Consider the following 24650-nt stretch of genomic DNA (forward strand, 5'->3'; position numbering starts at 1 on the left):
GCTAACCCATCCCTAAATTTCATAGCGGCGAAAAAAATAAACAAGAAGAATTTGTGTACAAATCGACCCCCGAATAAATTGCGAATAATTAATTCTAGCAGGATAAAGGATAATAAACTGTACCAAAAATGGTCTACATACACTTCCCCACCAATTTAACTGAAGAGGAGCAGATGCTGCAGGCCAAATACCAAAAGCTGAAGAAGAAGGTGAGGAAACCCCTACAAAATGAGTGGTTCACGGGCTAAATGTTTTTTTATCCTTTAGAAAAAGGCTCTGCAGGCACACAAGGCGCCCAAACCGGAGCCAGAAAGCTCTCTGACTCTGAAGCGTCCCACGGATGCTCGGGATGCCCGCGAGGTCGCTCGAAAACTGATCAAAAGCGGCGCCATTCCCGCCATCCAGAAGCAGACCAAACAGGATCAGACCTCCTTTAAGCGACCTAAGGGACAGGAGCGTGCCAAGCGCTCCACCTCGGAGACCAGCGTCGCCTCCTACCAGCCCTTCTCCTCCACCCAGAATGACGTGGCTCAGGAGACTATCATCAGCGAGATCATCAAGGAGGAGCCGCGCCGCCAGAATCTCTATCAGCACTTTGCCACCGAGCGGGATCGTGAGGAGCGCGGCGTGCCCGAGAAGGTGCCAATGGACACGGTCCAGCCGGAGAAGCCACGGGCCGGAAACACCATCTTCGTGTCCGGCAACAAGGTCACCGAGGATTTCCTGAAGAAGACCTTCAACGACTACGGCACCATTGTCAATGTTTCCATGGAAATCGAGAAGAGGTAATAATGGACTTTTAGAGCTTTTATAGCTCTTAAGAAATGTATTAATCTTAAATCATGTTTTATTTCTTGCAGTCGCGGCTTCGTTTCCTTCGCCAAGCCAGAGTCCGCAGACCGGGCCATTGCGGAAATGCATGGCAAGAATGTGAATGGCATCAATTTGCAGGTGCAGCTAGCTAGACGGCAGCCCCAGATTGAGCCAATTAATGATGCCTCGTCGTCGGCAGTCTGGTCATCAATTGGTAAGTTCTTAAAGTGTATACTTTAAAACTAAAGCCCTAAAACAATATCTTTTATAGCCGCCAGCAAATCGCAGAAAGGCAGTCACAAGGATCATCGCGAGATGGTTCAATACGATGAGGACTTTTTGTTGTAGAGCAACTACATCTTCAATGCTTAGTTTTTAGATTTACTTTGATAATCCCTCCTTGGTAAGGAAACACAATTTTGTTTATTTTATATCATTTTGCTTTATTGAAAATACGCTTCTATATATTTAAGATATATGTTTCACTTGCTGGCTAAGTACTCGCATTTCAAATTATAACGTTTAAATGAATTCAATGAAAAAGAGTGTATGTTTTGTATATTAATTGCTACTTTTTGGTCTAAATTAAACAACAATTTGTTCAACAATTAAATCTCTCGCTTTGCCTTATGTGGTAGAAAAAATGAGCAAACAAAATAAGTGTTTATTGGATTAGTGGTCCTCGCTCCTTCTTCGCATGAAACTGAAAACTTCTATGTACATACATAGCATGTGTTAAGTACATAGTTAATACATGGTCGTTGTTTTCATATAGATCTCTATATCGTTGGTAGACAATGTTGAAAAATGTTCCCTCTATATTTCTGGTTAGTACAAGTTAGATGTCGGTATGTGTTTGATGATGGATGCTTGAACTGGGATTCTGGTTTCGATTGTTTTGTGTGACTAGTAGCACGGGCACGCCCCTCGCCCACCTCCGCCCCCATCGGCGCACCTCTCCTAAAGTAATTTCTCGTTAGTATCATTAAGGCCTTCAAGTTTCGAGCGGACACCTGGCCGCGTTTAAATTCGTTTCTTCTCCCCGTCATGACTCTTGGCCAGATTCGATGCTCCAAAATGCAAAACCGCCCCAAAGGATAGCAAAACCAGGATGTGGACTCCCCACAGTCCCTCACGTCTGCCGTCCGTGCTCGTTCCCGGGCGGATTAAAGTAGTCCCAGTGGTGCGTGTGCACCTGACGCCCGGTAAGCAGGAAGACCAGCACTCCGAACGTTATCAGGATGAAGAGCACCATCAGTGCGGACACGTTACGTGGCGCTTGCTGTGGCTCCACTGCCTCGCCACGGACGTAGTGCGTCAGCTGGTTAATGATGCTCACAAGCTCCAGACTGCAGGCGGAAATAAACTGTCGTCCCGCCTGGACAACTGTCTTGGGCTGATCCTCGTCGTAGTCCTCCTCCAGTGGCTGTGTAGCGCTACGGGTGCGGGAGCGCCGTGAGCGCGAGCGTGGCCGCTCCACCAACTGCTCCTCTAGGTCAGATCCAGATTCCGGCTCGATGTGTTCCTGGACATGTCGACGTCGACATTTGTGCGGTGCCTTTCGGTCGGCTGTGGATGTGGCCTCTGCCTGCTCCGCCTCCGCGCTACGCTGGAGATTGTAGAAGGCCAGTGGAGCCAGTGACTGGAGGTACTCCACACTGGGATATGCTGCCGGCGGTGGAGGCAGTGGCAACAGGCCTGCCTCCGTCTGGGTCTGCTCGTCCAGATTGGCTGTCGGTGGCGATTGCTCGGTGGTCTTGCTATGACGAGGTGGCTTTACGGGTTGCTCCTTTTCGGAGGAGGCGGGTTCACTGCTGGCCTGGCGGCTTGTCTGGGTTTCGGTGGTGAGCAACGAAGGACGCTGCTCCCTCACCCGTTCCACAATGTCTTCAATGAATCCAGGCGGCAGCTCGATATTCTGCACCACCAATTGTCCAGACTTGCACTCCAGATCACCTGCTTTGATCTCAGCACCATGAAGCTGCGACACTTGGATCTGTCCAGCTTGCAGGGCATGGACTCGCAAGCGTTCCACCTCCAATTCGGCCAGGCGACTGGGAAATTGTGGTTCTGGCAGGGGTTGCACTACTTGGATGGGTGTAAGTTCGCGGCTGGACTGCTCGGCAATGGTCGTGATGGATGTGGCAATGGGTTCCAGGGCGGTGGTGGACTTGCGGCGTGGTGGTGGCAGAGGTGCCTCCTCCAGCTCATCCTCCTTGTCTGCATAGGCGGGTTCAATGGGCAAAGTGGCTACGAATTTACGCTCAACTTCGGCCTCGGTGGGTTCGCTAGCGGTGGATTTTTGAATGGGCTCCTCAACGGCCAGGTTTTCTGGTTCGGATTGGGGCTGCTCCGTATCGGAGAGTGTGTGTTCCTCCTCGGAAAGAGGCTGCTCTCCCTCAGACAACGGTTGCTCATCCTCGGATGGGTGATAATCGACCTCGGAGGTGGCCTGTTCCTCTTCAGATTGCTGGTAATCGATCTCAGAGGCAGCCAACTCCTCTTCGGAAAAGGCCTGCTCCTGTTCTTGATCCTTCTCAGTCTGACGATAGTCGGACAGTTCCTTCTCCATGGCCTCTTGCAGCTCCTTTTCCAGAGCCTCATCTAGTTCCTGCTCTGTCAGCTCCTTTTCCAGTTGGGCTATCTCCTGTTCTTCTTCCTGCTCCGAATACTTTTCCTCCTCGTACTCGCTGTCCCTAAGTGTTCGCTCCACTTCGTCATCTTCCAGCCGGCTCTCGTAGTCACTTTCCAGCTGGGCCTGCTGCAGTTGCTCCACCGCCGCATCCAAATCCGCCGAACTGGCTGCATAGTCACTCAAGGGCACTTCACCGTGTTCATCCTCCACGTCGGATTTACTCTGCACCGAGCTGTCCGAAAGCAAGCCCTCCCGACGCAGCTCCTCCTCCTCCCGCCGCAGATCGTCGTCGATCAAATCGGAGGCACTGATGGGTCGCACAATCAGCGAGGCCTGCACCGTGGCATCATCCTCGCCAGCCGTCAGACTGGGAGTGGGCACCCGCCGCTCGATGATCACTGCCGACGAAGGCGTCTGTGGACGACTCAGCGACTTGGAACGATCCGCTTGAGAGGAAGCCCTAGATCGCTCCGACATGCTGCGCTGGTTGGCATCGCGGAATCTCTGCAGACCCTTGGCCAGCTGCTCGTCCTCCGTGAGGACACGAGCTCCATCCACCTCGTCCGGCTCCTGGGCTGCCTCCACGCTGCGCAACAGGTCCTCCAGGGTTTTGTTTCCCGATCCATTGGAGCGTCGCGGCTCGATGATCTTCATGTCCTCGGTGATCTCGAACTCCTCGCACACAAAGTCATCGGGCAGAGGATCCGTCTGGGTGGATACCTCCACCTCGAACTCACCTTGGTCATAGCTATCCGCCTGGCTGGAACTGGCCATCCGTTCGCTGTCCTCGTAACTGTCCAGAGTCTGGCTTCCCGCTCTCGTGGATCGCTTCTCGCGCGGAGGACGTGGTGGCGGCGGCAGCGGGCGGAACTTCATCTTGTTTATGACGGCGCCCGACTGCAGATTGGAGCGTTCCAAGGCCCCCAGCTCCTCGTAGTCATCCTCCTCCTCTGGCTGCTGCTGCTGCTGCTCCTGCTTCTGTGACTCGTAGCTAGGGAAAAGGGTTTGAGGAGCATTAGATAGAATCTTGGGATCGGGCTGGGGTTCGCAACTGAGCAAAAGCCAAAGGCAAGAAGATGCTGTGTTTGTGTGGTGGACTGCTTTATTGTGTGTGGAGTGCGTGTCTCGGAGGATCGGATTAGTGGCCTTAGTCTAGCCTAGTCTAAAGCTTAACAACAAAGGAATATATTAAATAAAAACTTAACAAAAATGCATTCGAAACAAGTTAACGGCAACCAAAAAAAAATAACAAATCAAGAGGTCAAAGCTCAAGAGGCTATACTCTTACTTCGACTTGATCATCAGGGGGATCTCGTCCAGGCTGGCCGCGGATCTGCGGCGTGGCACCAGCGGCGAGTCCTCCGTGGGCACGTACTGCTGCGGTGGAGGTGGTCGAGCCGGTGGCGGGGATCCCCGGGAACCTCGAATGCTGGGCAAAGTGGCAAATCGCTCGCCCGGCGACCGGCTGAACTTCTTCCGGCGGGCAGGTGGTGTGGGCTTCGGGAGCGTCTCCTTGCGGACAACCGCGTAGCTGAAAGCGGGCAAGAAAGCAACTCCTAGCAAACTCTCGTGGCGGAAACATGGTGCTCCTACTTACCCATCGCTCTCCAGCATTTCAATGACGAACTTCTCATCGCTCTTCGTCCGTGGCCCAACATCCTCGTTGTCCTCTGCCTCGGCCCTGGACTTAATTTGGCCATCCAGGATCAGGGAGTCTGCGCCGCGCGACGTTCGGTCATCTTCGGAGCGCTGTGTGCGCGCTGAAGTTGCGTCCGTAAATCTATCCGGCGTGGCTAGCGGTATGTGACGATATTCGTGTTCAGTGCGATAAACAATTACCTGAAATGGGAAAATCGGGTCTGATTAAATAGTTCCAGTCAACTATCTTTAATATTAGCTAATTAATATAATAATATTATTGTTTATAAAGCGGATATGGTCATTTAAACGTCTCAAGAAATTAGAGTGATTTTCGTTAAAACGTAATATATTTAAAGAAATTAGAATTCAATGTATCTTGGTATTTAAAGATTTAATAGGTCGGTAAATACGAATATTTTTTTTTAAGGTACCCTCTATCTATACTCACATCTTCGTGTGGCTGCAAAAAGGTGTTCGATACTGATCTACCACCGAAGCCGTTGATGAAGGAGTCCGCATCCTTGTCGACGGATGCGTCGTCCCTTGTGCGTTTCTTCTGGCGCCTCGGTGCCTGCGGACGGGGCTTCTGTTGCTCCTGTTCCAGCTCCAGCTCCTCCTGAATCATCGCCGCTGCCTTGCCGCCGAGATCTAGGTTATTGAGTGCCTGCTCGGACTCTGTTACCGGCTGATCCCTCACAGGGGGTCGAAGATAGTCCTCGTCGTCGTCAAAGTACTGGATGCTGCTTCCCCCGTCCTGGGGGATATCCTGGCTGCCCTCAATGGAGTATTTGCTGCGACTGCGGGCCTTGCGAAGTGGTCGCTTGGGGGTAAACTCACTTCCGTTCTGCGACATGGAGAGATCGTCGCCATAATCGCTGCGCTGGAACTCCTGGGAGTCAAAGTCCGGTTGGTAATTCCGATGCAGGCGACGTGGCTTAGCCGGGGGCACATCATAATCACCATATTCGGTCGGGACCTGCTCCGCAGAGTACCCAACATGCTTCAAGGCATTGGGCATGTCGTAGCCCTCGCGAATGGCCTCGCTGATGTACTGACGCAACTGGATGTTATCCTCGGAAATGCCGCGTTTGCGCAGGAAGAACTCGTCATCATCAATGGGCTCCATGACCACCTTCTTGCCAGAGCTAGCTGTGGACTGAGCATCCTGCAGGTCGTGGAACTTGTAAAAGCCCGCCTCGGCCTCCAATTCTGCTTTCCTCAGAAGCTTGTTCTTCTGTATGTCCTTTTCCGTCCAGCCCTCGGCATCTCTGCTGTCCTCGGAGCGCAGGTCCGAGTCCTGGTGAACCATGGGCCGTCGCTTGAATTCCCGTGACCTCTTGCTCGAGATCTCGTGGATGGCGCGGTTCTCTTCATCGAATTCCGCAAACTGTTTGCTATCGGCCACCACGCCCAGGATGCCCATCTCCTGCTGGGGCTGTGCCTCACTGGCCGTATCTTCGGTGCCCTCGAGGTCCTCCTTCATGCGGCGCTCCAGCGAGGATTCCCGGTCGAAGCTCTCCAGCTCGCTGCCGTAGCGTCGGTATCGCGATCCCTCGCTGTCGTTGTAGCTCACATCGGAGAACTTATCCGCCCATCGGGAGCGAACCGGTCCTGGTCCACGATCACCTTGAGGGGAACTGGTCGAGGTCTGCGATGGTTGCGTCTCTGTGCTGGGAATTACACTCAATCCCTCTGTTCCCAACGATGACTCCATGGCCACTGGAGCTGGTTCCTCTACTGGCTTCTTCTTGCGGAAGGCACGTGGATAGGTGCCAAAGTTGAATTCGAACTTCTTCTTGGGCGGCGACTGTGATTGGGTGGGTGATGCAGTGGCTCCGGTGCTTTCTGGGGTCTCCTCTGATCCCAGCTCACCCTCATTCTCCTTAAAACTCTTGCTGCGTCGCAGCTTCAAAGTGGAGAACTTCTCCGGCAACTTGAACTTGGACATATCTGGTTTGTTGAACTTGGTGAACTCGGGTCGTTTCAGTTCCTTTAACTTGGACATATCCGGTCGCTTAATCTCGGGCATCTTAATCTTGGAGAACTCGGGGGCCTTGAAGCGCCTTCGCTCCTTGGCCTTCGCTTTGGGACTTCCGGAAACGGGCTTGGGTTTTGGCTTGGTCTGGAGTCGGGTGCGCAATTTACCAGCCTGCTGACGAATGCCATCCTGCATCTTCTTCGTGCGATCCTGGGCCGACGCCATGAAGCCCTTGCGACGGTTCTCCGGCTGCAAAGGCAGCTCCTCCAAGGCGCTCGAGTCCACTTGGCTGGTGTGGATTTCGTAGTCGGTGCGGGATTCGGTGCGTGGCGTGGTTCCAGCCGAACTGAGCGGCAAATCGATGTCCATGGGCACGTGCAGTTCGGTTTGGGGGCCAAGTGCAGGCGAGGATTCGTGCGCCAGCGTCACGCCCACGGGCTCGTATTCATGATCACTGGAAAATAGAAAAGCGTACATATGATAAGTTTCAACGATCTAGAAGTGCTATTTTCAACATAGAACGTGTGGTGTAGAAGCGGTTGGTTAAAGAAGGCCTGCTGCTTGAGTGTCGAGGTCAGGGTGCTCGGGATCGGGGGCAGAAAAGGTGGCGATGGCTTACCGAGAGAAATAGGTCCGTTCGAGGAAGTCTCTGTGATCTAATTGCTTTTGGGTCAGGGGCGAGTTGGACTCGAAATCCGAGAGGCGCGATTTGCGTTCGTCAAAATGGAAACTAACCGTCTTTGTCATGCGGGCCGCCCCGAAAAGCTGCTCCTGGGATCGGCCCAAATGGGAGTTGCGGTCGTGCGACTGGGTGCGCGGTTCCCGGAACGAGGTCTTCCGCTGCACCCCGAAGCCACGCTGCTCGGAGGGAGCCCGCTGGTGGAGCGGTCGATAGACGTGACTCCCACTTCCGGATATCTGAATGGGCACCGAGATGAGTGGCCGACTGCCTCCCAACGAAATGTCCCTGCTGGCTGAGTCCCTGTGTCCATAGCCCGGATCTGGCATCTCGATCTCGCTGGAGTAGAGGTTTCTGTTGCCGGCCATAAAGCTTCCTCCGCTCATGCTCACACTCACGCTTCCTCCTCGAGGAACGGCGGACACCACCACGGGTGCAAAGGCCTCACTTATGTCCACCGATGCCCTTTCCGAGGCGGCGAAGTCCTCGCGACTGCTGTACATGGTCTGGGCATTCGGCGGTGGAGCTGGTGGCTTTGCTGGCCGGGCACAGTACTGATCCATGTCGTCTACTTTCAGAGAGAAGGTCTCCGTCACTCGGACCGCCAGTGGTTCGGCTTCTTTTCCCTTAACCGCCGCTGACGAGGTGGTCACCACGGTCATGGCCTGGGGCTTACTGCGCGAAAACACGGAGAGCAGCTTTACTGGTGATGGGGATTTCTCCTGCCTTCCCATCTTTGGACTTGGGGTGCGGGAACGCATTGGGGAGGGTGACTTCTGGCGAGGCTCCTTGGCGCTAAACATCGATTTGAATCGCGAGGTGTAGGAAGTCTTAACCTCTGGCGAGGCTTCCTGTAGACTAATGGCAGTGGGAGTTGGATAGGATAAACCAACTTCGTTTTGTTGCTGTGGTGACCACATGGGTGCTCGTTCCGGAGAGAGTTGCCTCTGAGGTGATGGTTGCCTCTGTGGAGAGAGTTGCCTCTGCGGCGATGGTTGCCTTTGTGGCGATAGTTGCCTGTCTGGAGTGTGCTGTCGCTTGAGCATTTGCTGGCCAGTTGGAGACACCGATGGTTCCGCTGGCGACGGACTAGTTGTTCGACTCGAAGGCAGTTGCAAAGTGGCCATAATGGGCGGTGACTTGGGTCGCCTGGGCGAGGGTCTGGGACTCCGGCTGCGGTGCTCCGCTGCCTTTTCTTCCTCCTCCCGAACCAATTGATCTATATCCACCACTGGTAAGTCATGGATGATCTCGATCTTGGTCAGCTCACCCACTTTCGGTGGTGCTGCGCTTAGATCGCCGCCAATAGATGGCGGTCGTCTGGTCTCCGCTTGGATATTGTCCCGGATGCGCACGATGCTGTGCTCCTGGGCGATCTGCTCCAACTCCGCCACTGTCTCGGCCAAAGGATCGATGGGTGTGACTGTGGGCTTATAGGGGCTTTGCAACTGCTGGAAGTCGGATTCCACGAGGAAGGAGGGACGCACTGCATCGCCACCAAAGCGGGACACATCGATGGGTCGATTCTGGGGCAACGTTACACCCGGCAACTGGTTCTCCTTATTGGCAGCGCTGGGACGCATGTAGTCCGTTGAAAGTGGTGGCTTGGCAATCCGGAAGTCCTGCTGCGAGGGAGCTGGCGAGGCTTGGTGGGATGGGAAGAGTGGTGGTTGGTCCATCAATCCCGGAGTGGCTGTGGCCGGTATCAGATTAAGTTGCGGTGGCTGCAGCGATCCCGGCACTATGGTGGCCTGGAATAGATCGGCATTGGATGCCCTACGACTGGTGCTGGCCGAGCGACGTCCTCCCGTTGGTTGGACTCCACTGGGTATATTAATGTCCGCACAATACAAGTCCGTCTTGGAGTTCCCGGCTGAGATGCGTCGCAGTGAGGGCCCACTTCTCATGGACAGAGTATCGGGAAAGCGGCCCATGCTGCCAGAAGATAAGCCGCCCATGGACAACTGTCGTCTTCTTCCGGCCACAAAGGCTCCCCCTACTCCTCCTGGATGGGGGGCAGAGAACTGCTCCGGTTCTGTGGCATCTGAGATGCTGCGCACCACCAAACCCCGCGAGCGAGCCGTCTGCTCCAGCTCCGGATATCGCTCCATGAAACTGAGGTCCACCGAGGGGGCGGCCACATCCGCATGACTCACCACCTCGAAGCTGTGCATGGATAGATCATCTCGCAGCTGATTGATGTAGGCAGGTGGGTACTGCTCTTCCGCGTGCCCACTTAAACGAGATCCCGGGCGTGAGTCCACGGGATTCACACGCTCCGGCAGAAGGGATTCGCACATGAAGTACTGGCAGGCGCAGCGGACGTCCAAGGAGGCACCACTGGCGCTCTCCTGGCGCGACACAAAGTGACGCTTCTCGGCGGGCAGGGCGCCCACGGAGGCCGATCGGCGGGAGTTCAACATGGCCACCACCTATTACTTGTTCACTTGTCCCCGGACGTAATTCCTCCTCTCCACCTGCTCCTCCTCCTCCGTTTCTTGCCAATCTCTGTGCTTTTGTTCGTTTTCGTTGTGTGGTCGTCGTCGGTGGCTATTTTTAAGCACCACCAGAGCAGACATTGAATTTATTTTCTGCCCCGAATTCGAAATTCTTGCGGGGCACCCAAGAATTTTGCTCTGGGTGTTGCAATCGTTTGAATTAGTTATTCAACTATGTGGTTAATAATCGATTATCGATACCAGGCCTTGGAATCACTATATCACTATCCCTGTCGCTCGCATTTGAGATGGTGTTTCGGTCCCGTTATGTATACGTGTGCTTGATTGTGCATGCGCGAGCGCGTCTACATCGTTGCGATTTTCGGCCAGGACTGAGGAACTGGGAGAGCTTTTCGCCATTTACGCGACACAAATTTTCAACCGAATTTCTTGTTCGAAAGATGAAAATGTTTTTCTTTAAAATTAGCAAAAACACACATATGTATGTATGTATTTATGTAGACGCGACACGGATTAGCGGTGCCATTGTATGAGTAAGGCGACAAAGCTACTTGTCTGCTCATAATTGCGATCGCAGTGAGTTTTTGGGTTAGTGGGGTGGGGGGTGGAGAATAATGGGGAGATGAACAAGGAGGAGTAACAATTAGTCGCTCGGCCTGCACTTTATTGTTCTATTTTTGGGGGCCTTTGGTCCGCCTGCCGGAAATCTTCTTGTCATTCGTCGACCTTTAGAGCGCTAAATATACTCTTCAATTTGCCGTTTGATGTTCGCTTGACACGCCTCGTTTGCTTCTGTCTTATCCATGTAATTACTTGTTGGAATTCGTCCTAAAGAAGCGGACGTGACGTAACCTTTGGAAGTGGTGTTCAGATGATCATGGAGTCAAGGAGTTCTATTTATCCCACCTCGTTCCGCATCCACCATAAACCAACAAATCCCCACACACTAAAGTATATATTTACATATTTATTAAGCCAACACCGATGGAGAAGTGAAAGGGACGCACACATTTGGTAGGGAAAGTACAGTACTTATCGGTTTAAAGATACTTATTAACTTCAAAATTTAAAATCAAATACAACAAGAACGGAACCGTATTGTCAGTATGACAGATATTTGAAACACCATACAAGTCTACATTATCTATATGTAAACTCATATTTCTACAGAAGCAACGAAATTGACATATTCTTTCAGCTATAGGATATAGACAACCGATCACCGGTTTGAACTGCACAACATATAATAAGACGATTGCAAAAGTTTAAAGACAAATATCGCTATATCGACTAGCTTAGTAATGTTGAACAAGAATATATATATACAATACTGGGTTGGAAATATTTATTTTACTGACCAAAATTATAATACCCTTCACAAGGGTATACAAACGGAGTTTTGCACCTTATTGATATGAAAAAGTTAGTTTCGATATTAAAGAATTGATATTTAATTATCGATTGACATTGAGTTAACAATATCTAATGTAATGCTATCTTTTCTGTGAATGTTTTAAAGTTTTTTTTATCCTTTTTCTTAAAACAAGAAGAAGGCAAAATACCTCTTTTTATATGTTTCTTAAGCAATGACTCTTTTTCTTGTAAACATAGTTTATCACACTTGATGTGATCCGTTTTGACAGTGTCAAAATGCACATAAAGTGCTAGTGGAATTTCTGACTCCTAACTAAAGTGTCTTATTATCCGATATTCACTGTACCCCCAATAGGGTCTTACCTTAGGTCTAAATCATTTCAGGCCACCTTTCCTATTGAGCCCGCTACCAAAACTTGTTGGTGGCGCCGGCGCTGCAGCAGCAGCAGAGCGTCCAGGATGCGGATCGCTTCACCCGGATGCGCCAGGTGCTGGGGGTGTGGTGGGTGGTGGGTGTACCGTGGGTGTCTGTGTCGGTTGTGTAGTGGTAGTCTTGGTACCGTGGTGCACGGTGGTGCTTAGTGAGCCGCCGGCGCCCTCTGCCTCCGCCCGCAGCTCCACCTCCAGCTCCCGGCAACAAGGTTAGTAACAATTTCATGAGCAAGTCAATTAGGTTAGAGCGTCTGCAAGATGGTTAGAGCAACAGCAGCCGGTTTGGGGTTGTGCTGAGTGTTAGTGTCAAGCCGGGAAGTGGTGTTCTTTTGTTGGGGGTATCGCAATTGGAGTTCTCCTCCCACTTACCTCTCGTTCTTCCACTTGGCCGCATTGGTAGCTGCCTCCAGGACATCCTCGGGCAGCTCCACATCCTCGCGATGCGGTTCCGCTTCGTCCTCGACGTGGGAGAAGGTCACCTTTTTGTCCGAGGGCGCTGGCGAGGCCTCTTTCTTCAGAGATGGACGCAGATCGCCACTGAACTCCATGGGTTCGTCACTCTCCTCGGCCACGGGCGAAAGTTGCGCCAGGCGGGCTCGTTCCTCGTCCGAGGAGGTGGAGTCTATGGACGAGATGGGGGCTAGCAGGGCGCCTGGCTTTCCGGCGGTCACCTGCTCCTCCTCGCTGCTGCCCATGCGATCCAGAGGCACTGCCTTGGCCGCCTCGATCTCATCGATGGCCAGATTGTCCTGACGCGTTAGGGACTTCTTAAGGGATTCCAGCTCCAGAATGGGCTGTTCCACCTGCTCCTGAACACCACCCTGGCCAATCTCCTCGTATACGTGTTCCCGCCGAACGCGAGGTGTTTTCTTGGGCGGGTCTTCCTCTACTTCTGTTTCTTTTTCCTCCTTAATTTCCACCTTTTCCTCCGCGGGTTCGGTGACTTCCACTGTGGGAGCCTCCGTCTCAGTCCTGACCAACGGCAGCTCTATGATCTCCTCGGGCTCTGGCACTCTACCGCTGCCACTGCCACTGGGCTGATCCTCCAGCAGCTCCTCCTTGGTGCGCTTGCGGCAGGGCGACTCATCGTATTCCACCAGCTCCAGGATATCATCGGAATCCTGCTTTTCGATAAAATGCGGAATCTCGCTGCGATCTGATTTGGGCGAGGCTTTCAACTTCATAATCTTCTGCTGTTCGCCGAGGATGATCTTGTCCTCCTTTTTCAGGCTGATCCTCTTGATGTTCAGCCGCTTCTTCTGGCGCTCCGCCAGGCTCTTCAGCTTCTTCATGATGTCGAATCCCTGCTTGGGCTTGCTGGACTTCGGAGGCTTCTCGGTGTTGGGGATGAGGGATCCCGGGGGCGGGGCAAGTTCGTGAACGCTGCTCTGCCGACTGGGATTGGCGGAGTTGCCGGGCAGTGACTGGGCGTCCTCGTGGGTGCGACCGCTGCGTCTGCGCCGGATGAGGTCGCGGATGTGGGCCAGACGATTCGTCTTTCGTGGTCGGGCGTGCCCTCCAACCGCCAGCACGGAGTCGGAAACGCAGGAGATGCACTCGCTCAGAGCGTCCTCGTTGTGCTGTTCCCGTTCGGACTCAGTTTCCGAATCGGAGGACTCCTCGCTGCTGTCGTCGGTGGTGGTGGCTACCGCCTCGTCCTCGGACAAGTCCTGGATGTAGCGCTCGGTCTCCTTTACCAGCACCTGCTCGTCGTAGCGCACCTTCTTCAAGGACTTGGGAGATTCGGATTTGAAGCGCAGTTCCTGGGACTTTCGCAGGAGCAGCACAATCTCCGGCTGCTCGTCGGGTCCCAGTGGGCGTTTGTATAGATGTGTCCAGGGATAGCCGCCCTTTAGGAGGAAGATAGAGAAGAACATCATATAAAACTTGCTTTGACGTAATAATGAATTTAGTTGGTTTATTTTAACAGCATACCCATCTATAATATACAATCTACAAATCTTTGGCACTAAACTTTTCAAATTAAAATCATAATTGATGCTCGGATCCCACATTCAAAGTTCGATTGCTTCTTATTTGCTTGAAATAAGAGATTTTTCTTTCAGAAAAACAAAAACACGAACAGTTTCGAAACCTCAAATTTATAGTGTACTGATACCATTTATTCTAAATTTAATTTGTATGAGTAAGGCTATTTCTTGAAATGACGCTTTATAGAAAAAAGAAAACATTAATATTAATGAGAAAATAATTTCTATAGTAACCTGAAATTACAAGTAGATTCTTGCCTCATCAGGTGACTCATTGTTTCTCTTATTTTTAAGCTAACTACAGTTTGGTTTTGTTAACAAAATATTATGATATTTTCTTGGACTAATAAAAGGTGGCGTTTCCACTTGGAAAATCTAAAATATTTTGAAGGCTGTCTAATGTTGTTGAAATTTTAATTTATATTTAAGAAAATAAAAGCTTTTTAGCTTAGAGAGCAAAACATTTAGTTTTTGAAAGTATACATTTGGGAATGCCTTTTACAAATATTTTGCAATCTAATTCGGTATTTTGAAATATTTTGTTAATGAAGGAGGAATTTGATTTGGTGTTAATAAGCATAATAATAGATATTTGAGACTTTGACTTACCCGCTCCTTGGCTCGTTTCAGATCCTCCCAGCGATATGTTTGTAGAGGCACTGGTGGTTTCTCCTGGCTGCTGTGCAGGAGGTACTTCTTCAGGGATTGGTAGTACTCCCGTTTGCAGTCCGCCGATAGTCGCTGGGCATCCAACTCCTCGGATCCGGTTTGCAGGCGATTCTGTTCGATCTGCGGCAGTGAGTCGATGAACTCCTTGCGTTCCTGCTCCTCGGCCTCGGTTTTTGGCGTGGGAACCTCCACCAGTTTCAGTTCGTTGGGAGCGGCTACGAGTGGCTTGGGCTTTTGCTCCTCCTCCTCCTCCGGCGGCAATTCCAAGACAATCTCCGCCTGGGGCTTGTTCTTCAAGATGCCGGTCAGCTCATTCAGCTGCACATCAACCTGCTGGGCGAGTGAGCTGATCTCGTCGCGATCTCGCTGGATGTGATCCTGGTGCACCCGCTGTGCTTCGTCTACATCCCGGCTGAGTGCCTGGATCAGCTCTTGCTCGATCTCATCAACCAACTGCTCGGCAGTGCGACGTACTTCCTCCGACGGAGTGGCCGTTTCGTCAACCTCGGCGATTTGGTGAGTCGGCGCTGAAGTTTCCACGGGCTGTTTGGTCTTGGCTCCGGCTGGTTCCACCTCGATCACTGGCTCCGCATCATCGGTGCCCACTTTGGAGGTGCCCTGCTGAAGTTCCTGCTCGAAGGGAGTTAGTTCGCGAATGCCCACGCCACTGGCCTCGTCCGCAATGCTCTCGATCAGATGGGACTCGAAGTCCAGGAGGTGGGAGCCACCGGGAGTGGTGGGCACTATGTGTGGCTGGGGTGCCTCGATGTTGTTGTTATCGAGGGCTAGCTTCAAGGCGGCTGCTTTCACCTGCTTATCGTCTAGCTGCGAATCGCTGGCAATGCCGTTGATCAGGAGTATGGTCGGCTGCTCAATGGGGCCAGTTCCAGCGCCAGGTAGCGACACTACAAAGGGGGTATCAGAAGGTGGGAAAAAAGAGTAAATGAGGTGTTTACACTCTGCCAGCAACAGGTGCTAAAAATAAGCGCAAACTGCGGACAAACGGCTAGACAAGACATAATTACATAAGTCGCAACTCGAGAAATGAGAGACAACACAATACGCTGGTGGACATATAAACATTCTCTTAACAATTCTCAGTTTCGATATCGAAAGCTGCAATTACGAAATACAAAATACGAAAATGTGTAATGCAAAATATGTATATGTTCCTTTACCACAATTGATCAACTGATAAACTCGATTCTTGACCGATTCCAGTTATTCGTTTTTCGTTGGGTTATTCGTTTTCGGTTGCCTTTTATTTTCGTAAATTAAAATCAATCGAATGGGTTTGGTTTTTCGGTGTATGCTTTGCTCACAAATATCTCGGATATCAGCGCAATTCGCGGGTACACGAGCCGTGCATTGAAATTGTCCGGGGCCAACTGGCCGTCCAAACGGATTTTTCGCAAACCGAAGCCCCCCGAAAAGAAACCGTTGAGAGACTACATTTTCTTCGCATTGCGCTCAATTGTTTTTCTTTCAAAATACTTATACTTATGCTTAACAAATTTTTACTATTCCTCGCTCGCGTTCTCTCATGGTTTATTTTTTTTTCCTTTTTTTGTTTTAGTTTTTGTTTGGTCGGCGTTCGAGAAATAGTTGCACACACAACCAGTCGTAAACAATTTGCAGTTTTTACACACATATTATCGTTAATTTAGCACACCGCGGATAAACAAGAGCACCTAGAGCAACCAACCAAACGACCCATCAAAATAAAAACAAAAAACCCACAAAAGCCAAAAGTAAATTTCATTTTACATTCATGCGCCCAATTCTCGGTGTGTTTTTACATTCAACAATTATTGTTTGCTTATCATGGCTATATAGACACACATATGTTTGCAGTTCATATTAGTATGTAGTGGGATCTAACGTAATCACATCAAAAATTACAAGCCCACGAAACTTAATTGTTTGTACAAATTTCGACTTCCGTTACGCCTTTCTGGTTATACTTGTAGTTGAACAAGGAGCTTTATCGATTTGAAGAGGTCGGGGTATGCCAAAAATCGAATATAAGGCAAATTTCATTCATTATAATTTAATTTGCCATATCATGACAAATCTCTTTAATCACTTCCCATATGGGGTTAAATGAGGTAAGAATCTTGGCTCTCGTAGTTGTTTTTCTTTCGAGTGTGACATCATGGCAAAAATTACACAAATCTGGCATATGCTTAAATAGGTAATTATAGAAAAATGATGGAAAAAAATTGTAGGTACTCAGATACAAAGTTGACCCCAGTTCAATATTTGTATAAGTATGATTCAAAACATCTTGATATATTTGGAAAACGAAAGGTTAAATATCAAGTAATTACTATTGACTTTTTATGTTTCGTTTTTAAGTTGTACTTACAATGTACATACAATCTGTGATAACTGACGATTCATTTATTTTATTAATATTTTTGTTACTGTATAAAATGTATAACTTAAAAAAATATATTAACCCATTTATATTTCCCTACCTAAAAATTTTGAATATGGTAATACCTGAATGTAACTACATATTTTTTCATCTTAAAAAATCTCTATTTATCCATATCTGATTGTACTTTTCGATCTCTCACCCTTGGATTTCTCAACCCTAAACAATGTTTAACATTACAATACCTGAGTATACCTTTTGATCTTTCAATATTCAATCATCTGGACTGATTTACCATGTACTACATTTCATATTTGCTTTGCTCTTGTTCAAACATCCACGTGTGGATGGTTTTACCATAACAATTCGAGCGTAACTACCTTGGCTTGACTTGCTTTACATGGAGAGCCTCTGTTCGCAGTTGAGTGAATTCGGTTCGAGGCTTTTCCTTAAAATCAACTTTTTCATACATAAATGAACATTGACAACTGCCTCCGGGAGCATTCGCCTCCTCTTCGGCCTCCAATGGAAATCAATCCGAATACAAATCCGAATCACGGACAAGTTCATGAACACTGTCGCAGCTGAACTTTACACAAATTTGTGAACAGACAGATAAAGAGGTGGCAAATGCGGCGGGAGAGTCGGAGTAGAACTCGCCGATGTCGAACGTTGCGTATACGTAATGCGCGTGTGGATACATCAACTCTATAAATAGTCGAACCTAGGAACCATTACAATTTATTACCGAACTCTGAACCCTCGTACCCTTACGAATTGCGTAACATGCAAATCAATTAAATGTTTGCCGGCTCACTCACTCACCATAATTGCCAGCGACACTGAGGAAAACATAAACCATAGTTGTAGGAACTTTGAGTTAGTATCATTGGTAGTTAAGTTAACGGATTGCGTAAAAACAAAATAAAAATTTGGAAACAAAAAACCGAAAAGAAAAGAGTAGCTAATTTTTCTGGGCGTCGCTTGAGCCTCACATGTTCGACGTCTAATCGCGTTTTGAATACTAGCAACTAAAAAACTCACGCTGAAAACAAAACTAGCAAAAGTTGTGGCAGCGCCGCCGGCAGCAAACTTGTCGCTGACGTTGAAGCTTTGACGTTGCTCTCGAATCGCGAAACGTGAAATGCTGATTGAAATGCGAGAGAAGAGACCGGGGGACACCTCCTCCTCATTCTCTACCTTCTCCTCCACGGGATCCACCAGCGTGCTGCACTTTCGCCACTGGTTGCATGCGAATGTGGCGACGTCAAACGCCCAAGGTCGTCATTGCGACCGGGCGCTCTCCCCTATATTTAGAATCATTTAAGCGTAACGCATCCAAGGGCCACCAAGGCATGCCAAGTTATTAATGAGTGGTTCTCGTATTGGTCCTAGCCAGAGCACTTCGCAAATCAATTCATTAGTTAGCCCTACCCTCCCTTCCATTTCTTAGTTAGGGAGTTTCAAAAGTCTCTTTTAATTAAAAAAAAAATGTTTAGATTTTTTATTCTTATTTCATTTCTTATTATTACTCAGAGAATTGAAATCTTTTTAATAATACTTGTGCCTTCAAAATGTTACCAGGTAAACATTTACTAACTGCGATTTAAAAGTACAATATGTTTTCTTTGAAGTTGGTCTAAGAGGTTCAGTTTCATTTTTAAAGAAAGCTATAAAATTGTTAGAAATCAATTCTAATGTTGTTAATACTGAACAAAACTACGAAGCAGACTTTAAAAAAAATCTTTATAAATTTTAAATATTTCTTCTCAATATATTATACTAGGTTCAAACCTAATATAATATATTCGGGAATATTTTTGGAAAATTCATTTCAAGCAACAAAATATTCAGCAACTACACTCTTGATATAAAGTTGGAATACTCTTGGAAGAAATGTGTCTGGCCACCGCTGTGCATATTCTAATGAATGAGCGGTATCGTTGAGAATCTAGCACACATTGCGTATGCGTTATGTGGATTCAGGTCGCCGTCCCGGCAAAATTTTGTGTGTTTTCTTTTGCTTGGCTAATTTTTGCTTGTTGTGAAAATAAATTCTGGTGACACAATTGCAGAATACCGAGTTCATTGCACGTCTTAATTATTCCCAGCCAATGCAAATCGGCAGAAGTGAAAAAAAAATTGACAAATTGATTTCCACTCATTTCTGGGCCGCAGCAATTTAACATTTTTTATTGCACTTTAATGCCCAGGCCAACGGCCCACGCAGAAGCTTTCGGTTTCCGACCTTGACTGGTCAGATATTGAATTATTTATGTACCTATAAATATAGTTCAGGGAGAACTCTGGTATATACATACATTTTGGCTTTCCTTCATATTGACGATTAGTTCCAAACTGAAATAAAAATAAAACGACGGCGGACGACAACAAAACGAAGACGACGTCAACGGAATGAAACAAAACGAAACGAAAGCGACAGAGCAGAAATCCAATCAAATCAAACAGGCGGAGAATATAACGTATACGTATAGGTAGCCCACATGAGAGACAGTTGGATGGGTTGAAGAAATCACGGCACAAACTATGTACTTAACTCGAAGGCAAAAGTTAAGGAACTTTTGCCACAACACAAACACGAGCACCACTCATAAATAATGAAAGTACGGACAAAAGTGAGTGTACGATTCCGATGAGCCTCGAACCACATAGAACTGATGATGCTGATGAAAATGAGATGCAGACCATCGGGAGACCCGAGACAATGTAAACAATAGTGGTACACACAGTCCGGGCAACATGTTGCCAGAGCAAATCTCTTGATCTCTTTGTGAATGAACATGGCGGAACAGCACAAGACCAAGAAGTCATAAGAAGAGGGGGAAAGTCTTTTACCAATCACTGGTGCCATGCAGGTCAGGAATCGGGTCAGTGCTGTGCCTGTGCTGGGAATTGCTCTATTTGCTTGGGGACTCGATGCTGGACGGCCTGCAATTAGGTCAAAGTTTGTTTTATAATTCGATGGTAGTCCGCTGGTCATGTGATGGGATTTGCTGCTAATTTGAAATCAATCAAAACACCATTAGCCGGCCTTTTTTCGGCAGACTCCTCCAACCGATCAGAGACCAGTTCCTCCGCCAATTACCAGCAATTTTCACCTAGTCTGAATCATCGCTTCTCTTCGCCATGCTAATCAATAGGCGAAATGTTCCGTGCATTATGGTTATGAGAAGTTTTTACTGACATTTTAGGTTGAACATTTTAGCACATTGTGCCTGACAGGAATTTACCCCTGGTTTCTCCACTGCATGACTTATCAATAAATTATACACAAGTAGCTGCAGTATCGAATTGAAGGGGCATGAGCTTATTGATTTATGATTCCTAATATAATAATCATAAATGTGCCTGCTATGAATAGCAGCTGACTTCATAATTGACTGATGTCTAGAGCCGTAATGAAATTTTAATGCAGGAACCCATGGCCAAGATAGCCTTCAGTGTTAAGCTGGCTCATTTTTAATATTACTTCTTTGTAATTTTATATTAGACAAGTATAATTGAAAACCCCTTTTAGCCCCTACATTTTAATATTCTATTAATTTAGTAAATCTAACCTATTGTATTTACGGTTCAATCGTGCCCTATTATCATTCAAATTTTTTTAATGCAGCTTTTGTTGAAATAGTTAGAAAGCCTCCCAATAAACTCAAAGAGCTAAGGGTAAGTGTCATAAATAACTACGCAGAATTATGTAACAAATCTTTTACTTATCTCCGAGGCTGTTAAATAGATAAAGTCGGTACACCAATTGTTTCCAAACCGTCGATAAGATAACGAAGCCATATGTTTACTGCCCCATCATATGACTGTGACCCATATGACGTTTCAAGAACGGTCTACGTGCTCTGATCCCAGTGTGCAGTCTTCGCTGCAGGAAACTTGAACTTGGCCTCTTTGCTGTTTTAATTGCCTATAACAAATTGCCATCAAGTGGCAATCAGAGCACTGCAATCTTCCAGTTCCCCGGAGATAAGAACCCTGCTCTTTTGATAGGCCGTCTGGGAACGGGAATGCGAGCCGTTTTTTGTTTGGCTTTTATTGTTTTGGATTTGGAAATAAGCATGAAATTTGGTTGCGCTTGTTTTTCACTTTCATCAGTCATAAAAGCGATTTGAATAGCGGAAAAGTGGCCGTAGATCACGTTCGTTCTCCGGCTAATTTTAATCATGATCGATGCAACGGTGCTAGCGGTACTCCACAAAAACCCCAGACAAGTTGGATGGGGTGGCGTATAACCGGTTTGGCAATTCATATAGCCAGATCCACGCCCATTGTGCTTAGCAAATAGAAGATGCCGCTAACTCGGAGCCAGTTGATGGGTCTCGGTTTGTCTGGTCTGTTTATCTGAATGCCAGGCAGTTCACAAGATTCCGAAATCCATAAGTTAACTTGTGGGAAAATTTCGATTTTCCAATGCAGAATGTCATATGCTCTTGCGAAGGTCAAGAATGGCTAAGAATGAAACTTAAATAACATTTTTGTAGGTTGAAATAGAAAAACTATTCAAAGTTCCAAAAGCTTTTTCAAATTATGTTTTTTTGTTAATCACTGAAATAGTTTTTGTATAAATCAGGGACAAACTTTTTGTTGGTTTTAGAAAAATAAAAGAAAAGTTCCTTGAATTAATAATACTAATTATATCGTCAAAACTCTTTATTTTAAAGAAGAATTACTGGCTTACTATAAAGCTAAATAAAATACACCTTAATAAAGTTACTTTATTTTAAATAGTTTCATATTAAAAGGAATGTAAACATTTTCAAGGTGTCTGAAAACTAATTTTGTAATGCAATTCCGTTAGGTAATACAAATTCAATTATTTTAAACGTTCTAATTGCAATGTAAACTAATCTAGTTTGACACAATTAACCATTAAAATGGTAACCCCCAAGTTCACCGATTTGGCGGCGTTCTGCATATTAAATTGATCTACGTAGTGCTTTAGTACTACCCCAATGGCCAGACAATTGTGTGATATTAGTGGGCCATTGCATTTGATTGCCGATTTCCGTTGAACTGGGCCTGGGTCTGGGAACTTTGGAGTCGGCTTGTGCATACGAGGGTATAATTGGGGAACCGCTTACCCGCTGCGGCGCCAAAACAGAGAACTTGTCATGGTTTTTGGCCGCCGTTCAACTTGGCAGGCAATCATAAGTAATGTTCTTAGTCCCCAGCACATATGTGTATGTAGTCCACCCAGCCCCACAGAATACAACTTGTGCTATATTCGTCAACGACTGTCATTACAGCGCCCACGCGGCGTATGCGTAATGCGCGGCTAATTTGTGGGGCATTGCGATGTGGGGATGCATCCATTTGGACTTGTTGGCCCTACCTTCGTCCCAGGGATGATGATGCTGCTGCTGCTGCTGGTGTTGCTGTTGAGGATTCTCATCCTGAGCTGGCCGAGATTTGCGTCCTTTTTTCGAGCGTTTGGACTCCATTTTATGGCTGCCGCTGGCTGAGATTTACTTGTTGGCTACAAGACACGCGCGTAAATAGAATAATATATTCTTTTATGTCAGATGGACCGAGTGTGTGTGTTTTTATGTGCTCGTGGTTTATCTTCAGTGACGCACACACAAGTGACATTTGCCAAACACACACAGTACCACACACTTTGTCGCGTTTTTTCGAACTTTGCGTATTTTTTGTCGCTTCGATTACTTGGCGCGTCCGCAGATACTCTCGCACATGTATATATCTATCTGGCGAGAATATATTTTAGATTTAAAATTTTCCCAAGTTATTTATAATGCGGTGATTTAATTTAACACACACTCGGCCACTTTTCATATTCCTTACTTGCCAAATAATCACGAGAAATGGCGACAACACTTTTCCCCAGTCCGATTGTATTCCAAAAAATTATTTATGAAATTAAATTGAATGGGCATTACGTGACAGCAAAGTTTATTTTAACGATTAGTACGGATAGTGATGAGTTTTCCTTCTAACTGCCGCCGCTGAACTGGTGAACTGCCGAACCGCTGGGCAGTTGGAAAACCGCTGGCCGGTCGGCTCGTTTATTACTGGTCGGGTTAGTAATATCTATATGTTATATGTATGTAGCATTCGAGAACTGAGCGAGAAGTTGGGTGAAAAGTGAATGAAAATCGCGCACGGAGTCCGCTGATCCGTCCATGCGTCGTCGTTGTGGTTAATTTTTAGTGTCGAGTTTGTCGTCGATCGTGGATCGTTTGCCGTGCCGTACCGCGCGCGACTAATGCCGACTAAACCTGCGAGCAGTATGCCATCTCGGAAAGCTTTTCAGTAGGTTTCACTTTTGGACCGTGTTTTTTGTCACTGGTCACGTCACACGGCGCGAGCATTTATTCCGTGTTCTCTGGCCGAAAAATGTATTTTTACGGAGCAGCTCTCCGGTTTTCCGGCATTTATCCACCGACTGCACACACCAACTGCACTTGCTTATCACACACTATTTCGCTTGGCGATCGTATTTTTAGAGATATAGCCTCTGCCATATCGAGTTGGTTGATTGCCAGCCGGATTGATGGGAAATGCTAATTGAAAATGGAAGGGATTGCTTATGGGGCTACCCATTAGGCCAGGGAGTTTTGATTGGCAGATGTGTCAGATCATTCAAGTCTAATAGATTTTTAGGCAAAGCTGTTGGAAATTCCATGGAATTCCATAATACAATTTTATTAAACACTTAGGGAAGCTTTAGCTATTTTTTAATGGGTCCAAAAAGTATAGATATATTGATTGCTTAATGTTTATATAACTGTTTTACTTTGTTCCCTGATAAGCGTTTATATAACTAAAAAAAAATTAAAAATAAATATTTTTTATTGCCTTTAGTACCAACAGCTTTGGTTTAATGGAGCAAAGTCATCATCCAATTTTGACCGAACTCAGACTGTAACTGATGACAAACTCCCCCTATAAACCCATCCCATCATAATTCCACTAATAAAACTAAAAGCTTACGGTCCCTTTTATCTGCGGTGCATAAAAGTGTGATGACGATTGTAAAACAGAAAGTTCAAAAGTTTTGTGCAGTGGAAGCGACAAGTTCAAGTTGTTGAGTCGGCAGATTGCATGTTTTGTATTTCAGCCATGTTTATGAGGACGCAACCCCCAGCAGTCCAACATCGCAACATCCAACATCGCAGTCGGGTTCAATTGCCGCACTACCAGCCATCGGAGGAGATGCCTTTGTGGGCCACTGAAAGTGGCAACTGCTGCTCATCAAGTTCATTCCACTTGGCATTAAGTGCGCCCAAACAAACATCCCAAGAATGCTGCAACAGACACTGACAGTGAGATCTGTTTATAGACCCGGTCGGCATTTAATTGCTGGGAAAGAGTACGGTGTTGCAAAGGGGAATGCCTTAGTTGATTACATAAAAAGTGGTGGTATGGCCGGAGTTCAAGACTTCCCCTGATTAATCAGGCAAAGAGCAAGTCATTAAAATGGCATTAGCCATGGCAATTTGGCCAAAAAGCAGGACGTCTGCACAGTTGACCTTTAGGCGAGTGCAGGTGCAATGGGTGGGATGAGTGTAAAAGTCCTTGATTAAAGCTAAACATGGAAAAGCGTGCTTGACA

At 47.4% G+C, this 24650-nt stretch overlaps 2 protein-coding genes across 10 annotated transcripts; one reads left to right on the forward strand and one right to left on the reverse strand.

Annotated features, from left to right (window-relative positions):
- LOC108044375 (negative elongation factor E) lies at positions 1 to 1426 on the forward strand. The gene is made up of 4 exons (XM_017123368.2): positions 1 to 209; positions 268 to 785; positions 861 to 1027; positions 1085 to 1426. Exons 1-4 carry the CDS (start codon positions 129 to 131, stop codon positions 1159 to 1161), a joined length of 843 nt encoding a protein of 280 aa, XP_016978857.1. The 5' UTR covers positions 1 to 128; the 3' UTR covers positions 1162 to 1426.
- Positions 1236 to 23327, reverse strand: LOC108044374 (trichohyalin). 9 transcript variants are annotated; one of them, XM_044458119.1, is made up of 9 exons: positions 22881 to 23322; positions 22411 to 22554; positions 19908 to 20000; positions 14612 to 15576; positions 12381 to 13861; positions 5538 to 7521; positions 5046 to 5287; positions 4737 to 4979; positions 1236 to 4439 (listed from the first exon to the last, which is right to left on the reverse strand). In XM_044458119.1, exons 2-9 carry the CDS (start codon positions 22517 to 22519, stop codon positions 1946 to 1948), a joined length of 7611 nt encoding a protein of 2536 aa, XP_044314054.1. In that variant the 5' UTR covers positions 22520 to 22554; positions 22881 to 23322; the 3' UTR covers positions 1236 to 1945. The 9 variants fall into 9 exon arrangements, with proteins under 9 accessions (XP_044314054.1, XP_044314055.1, XP_044314053.1 ...); XM_044458120.1 differs by having other exon boundaries at positions 22411 to 22783; XM_044458118.1 differs by having other exon boundaries at positions 22411 to 23322.
- Positions 23328 to 24650: the final 1323 nt, after the last annotated feature.

This window comes from Drosophila rhopaloa, unplaced genomic scaffold (assembly GCF_018152115.1).
Source record: "Drosophila rhopaloa isolate 14029-0021.01 unplaced genomic scaffold, ASM1815211v1 contig_163, whole genome shotgun sequence".
Taxonomy (NCBI): Eukaryota; Metazoa; Arthropoda; class Insecta; order Diptera; family Drosophilidae; genus Drosophila; species Drosophila rhopaloa.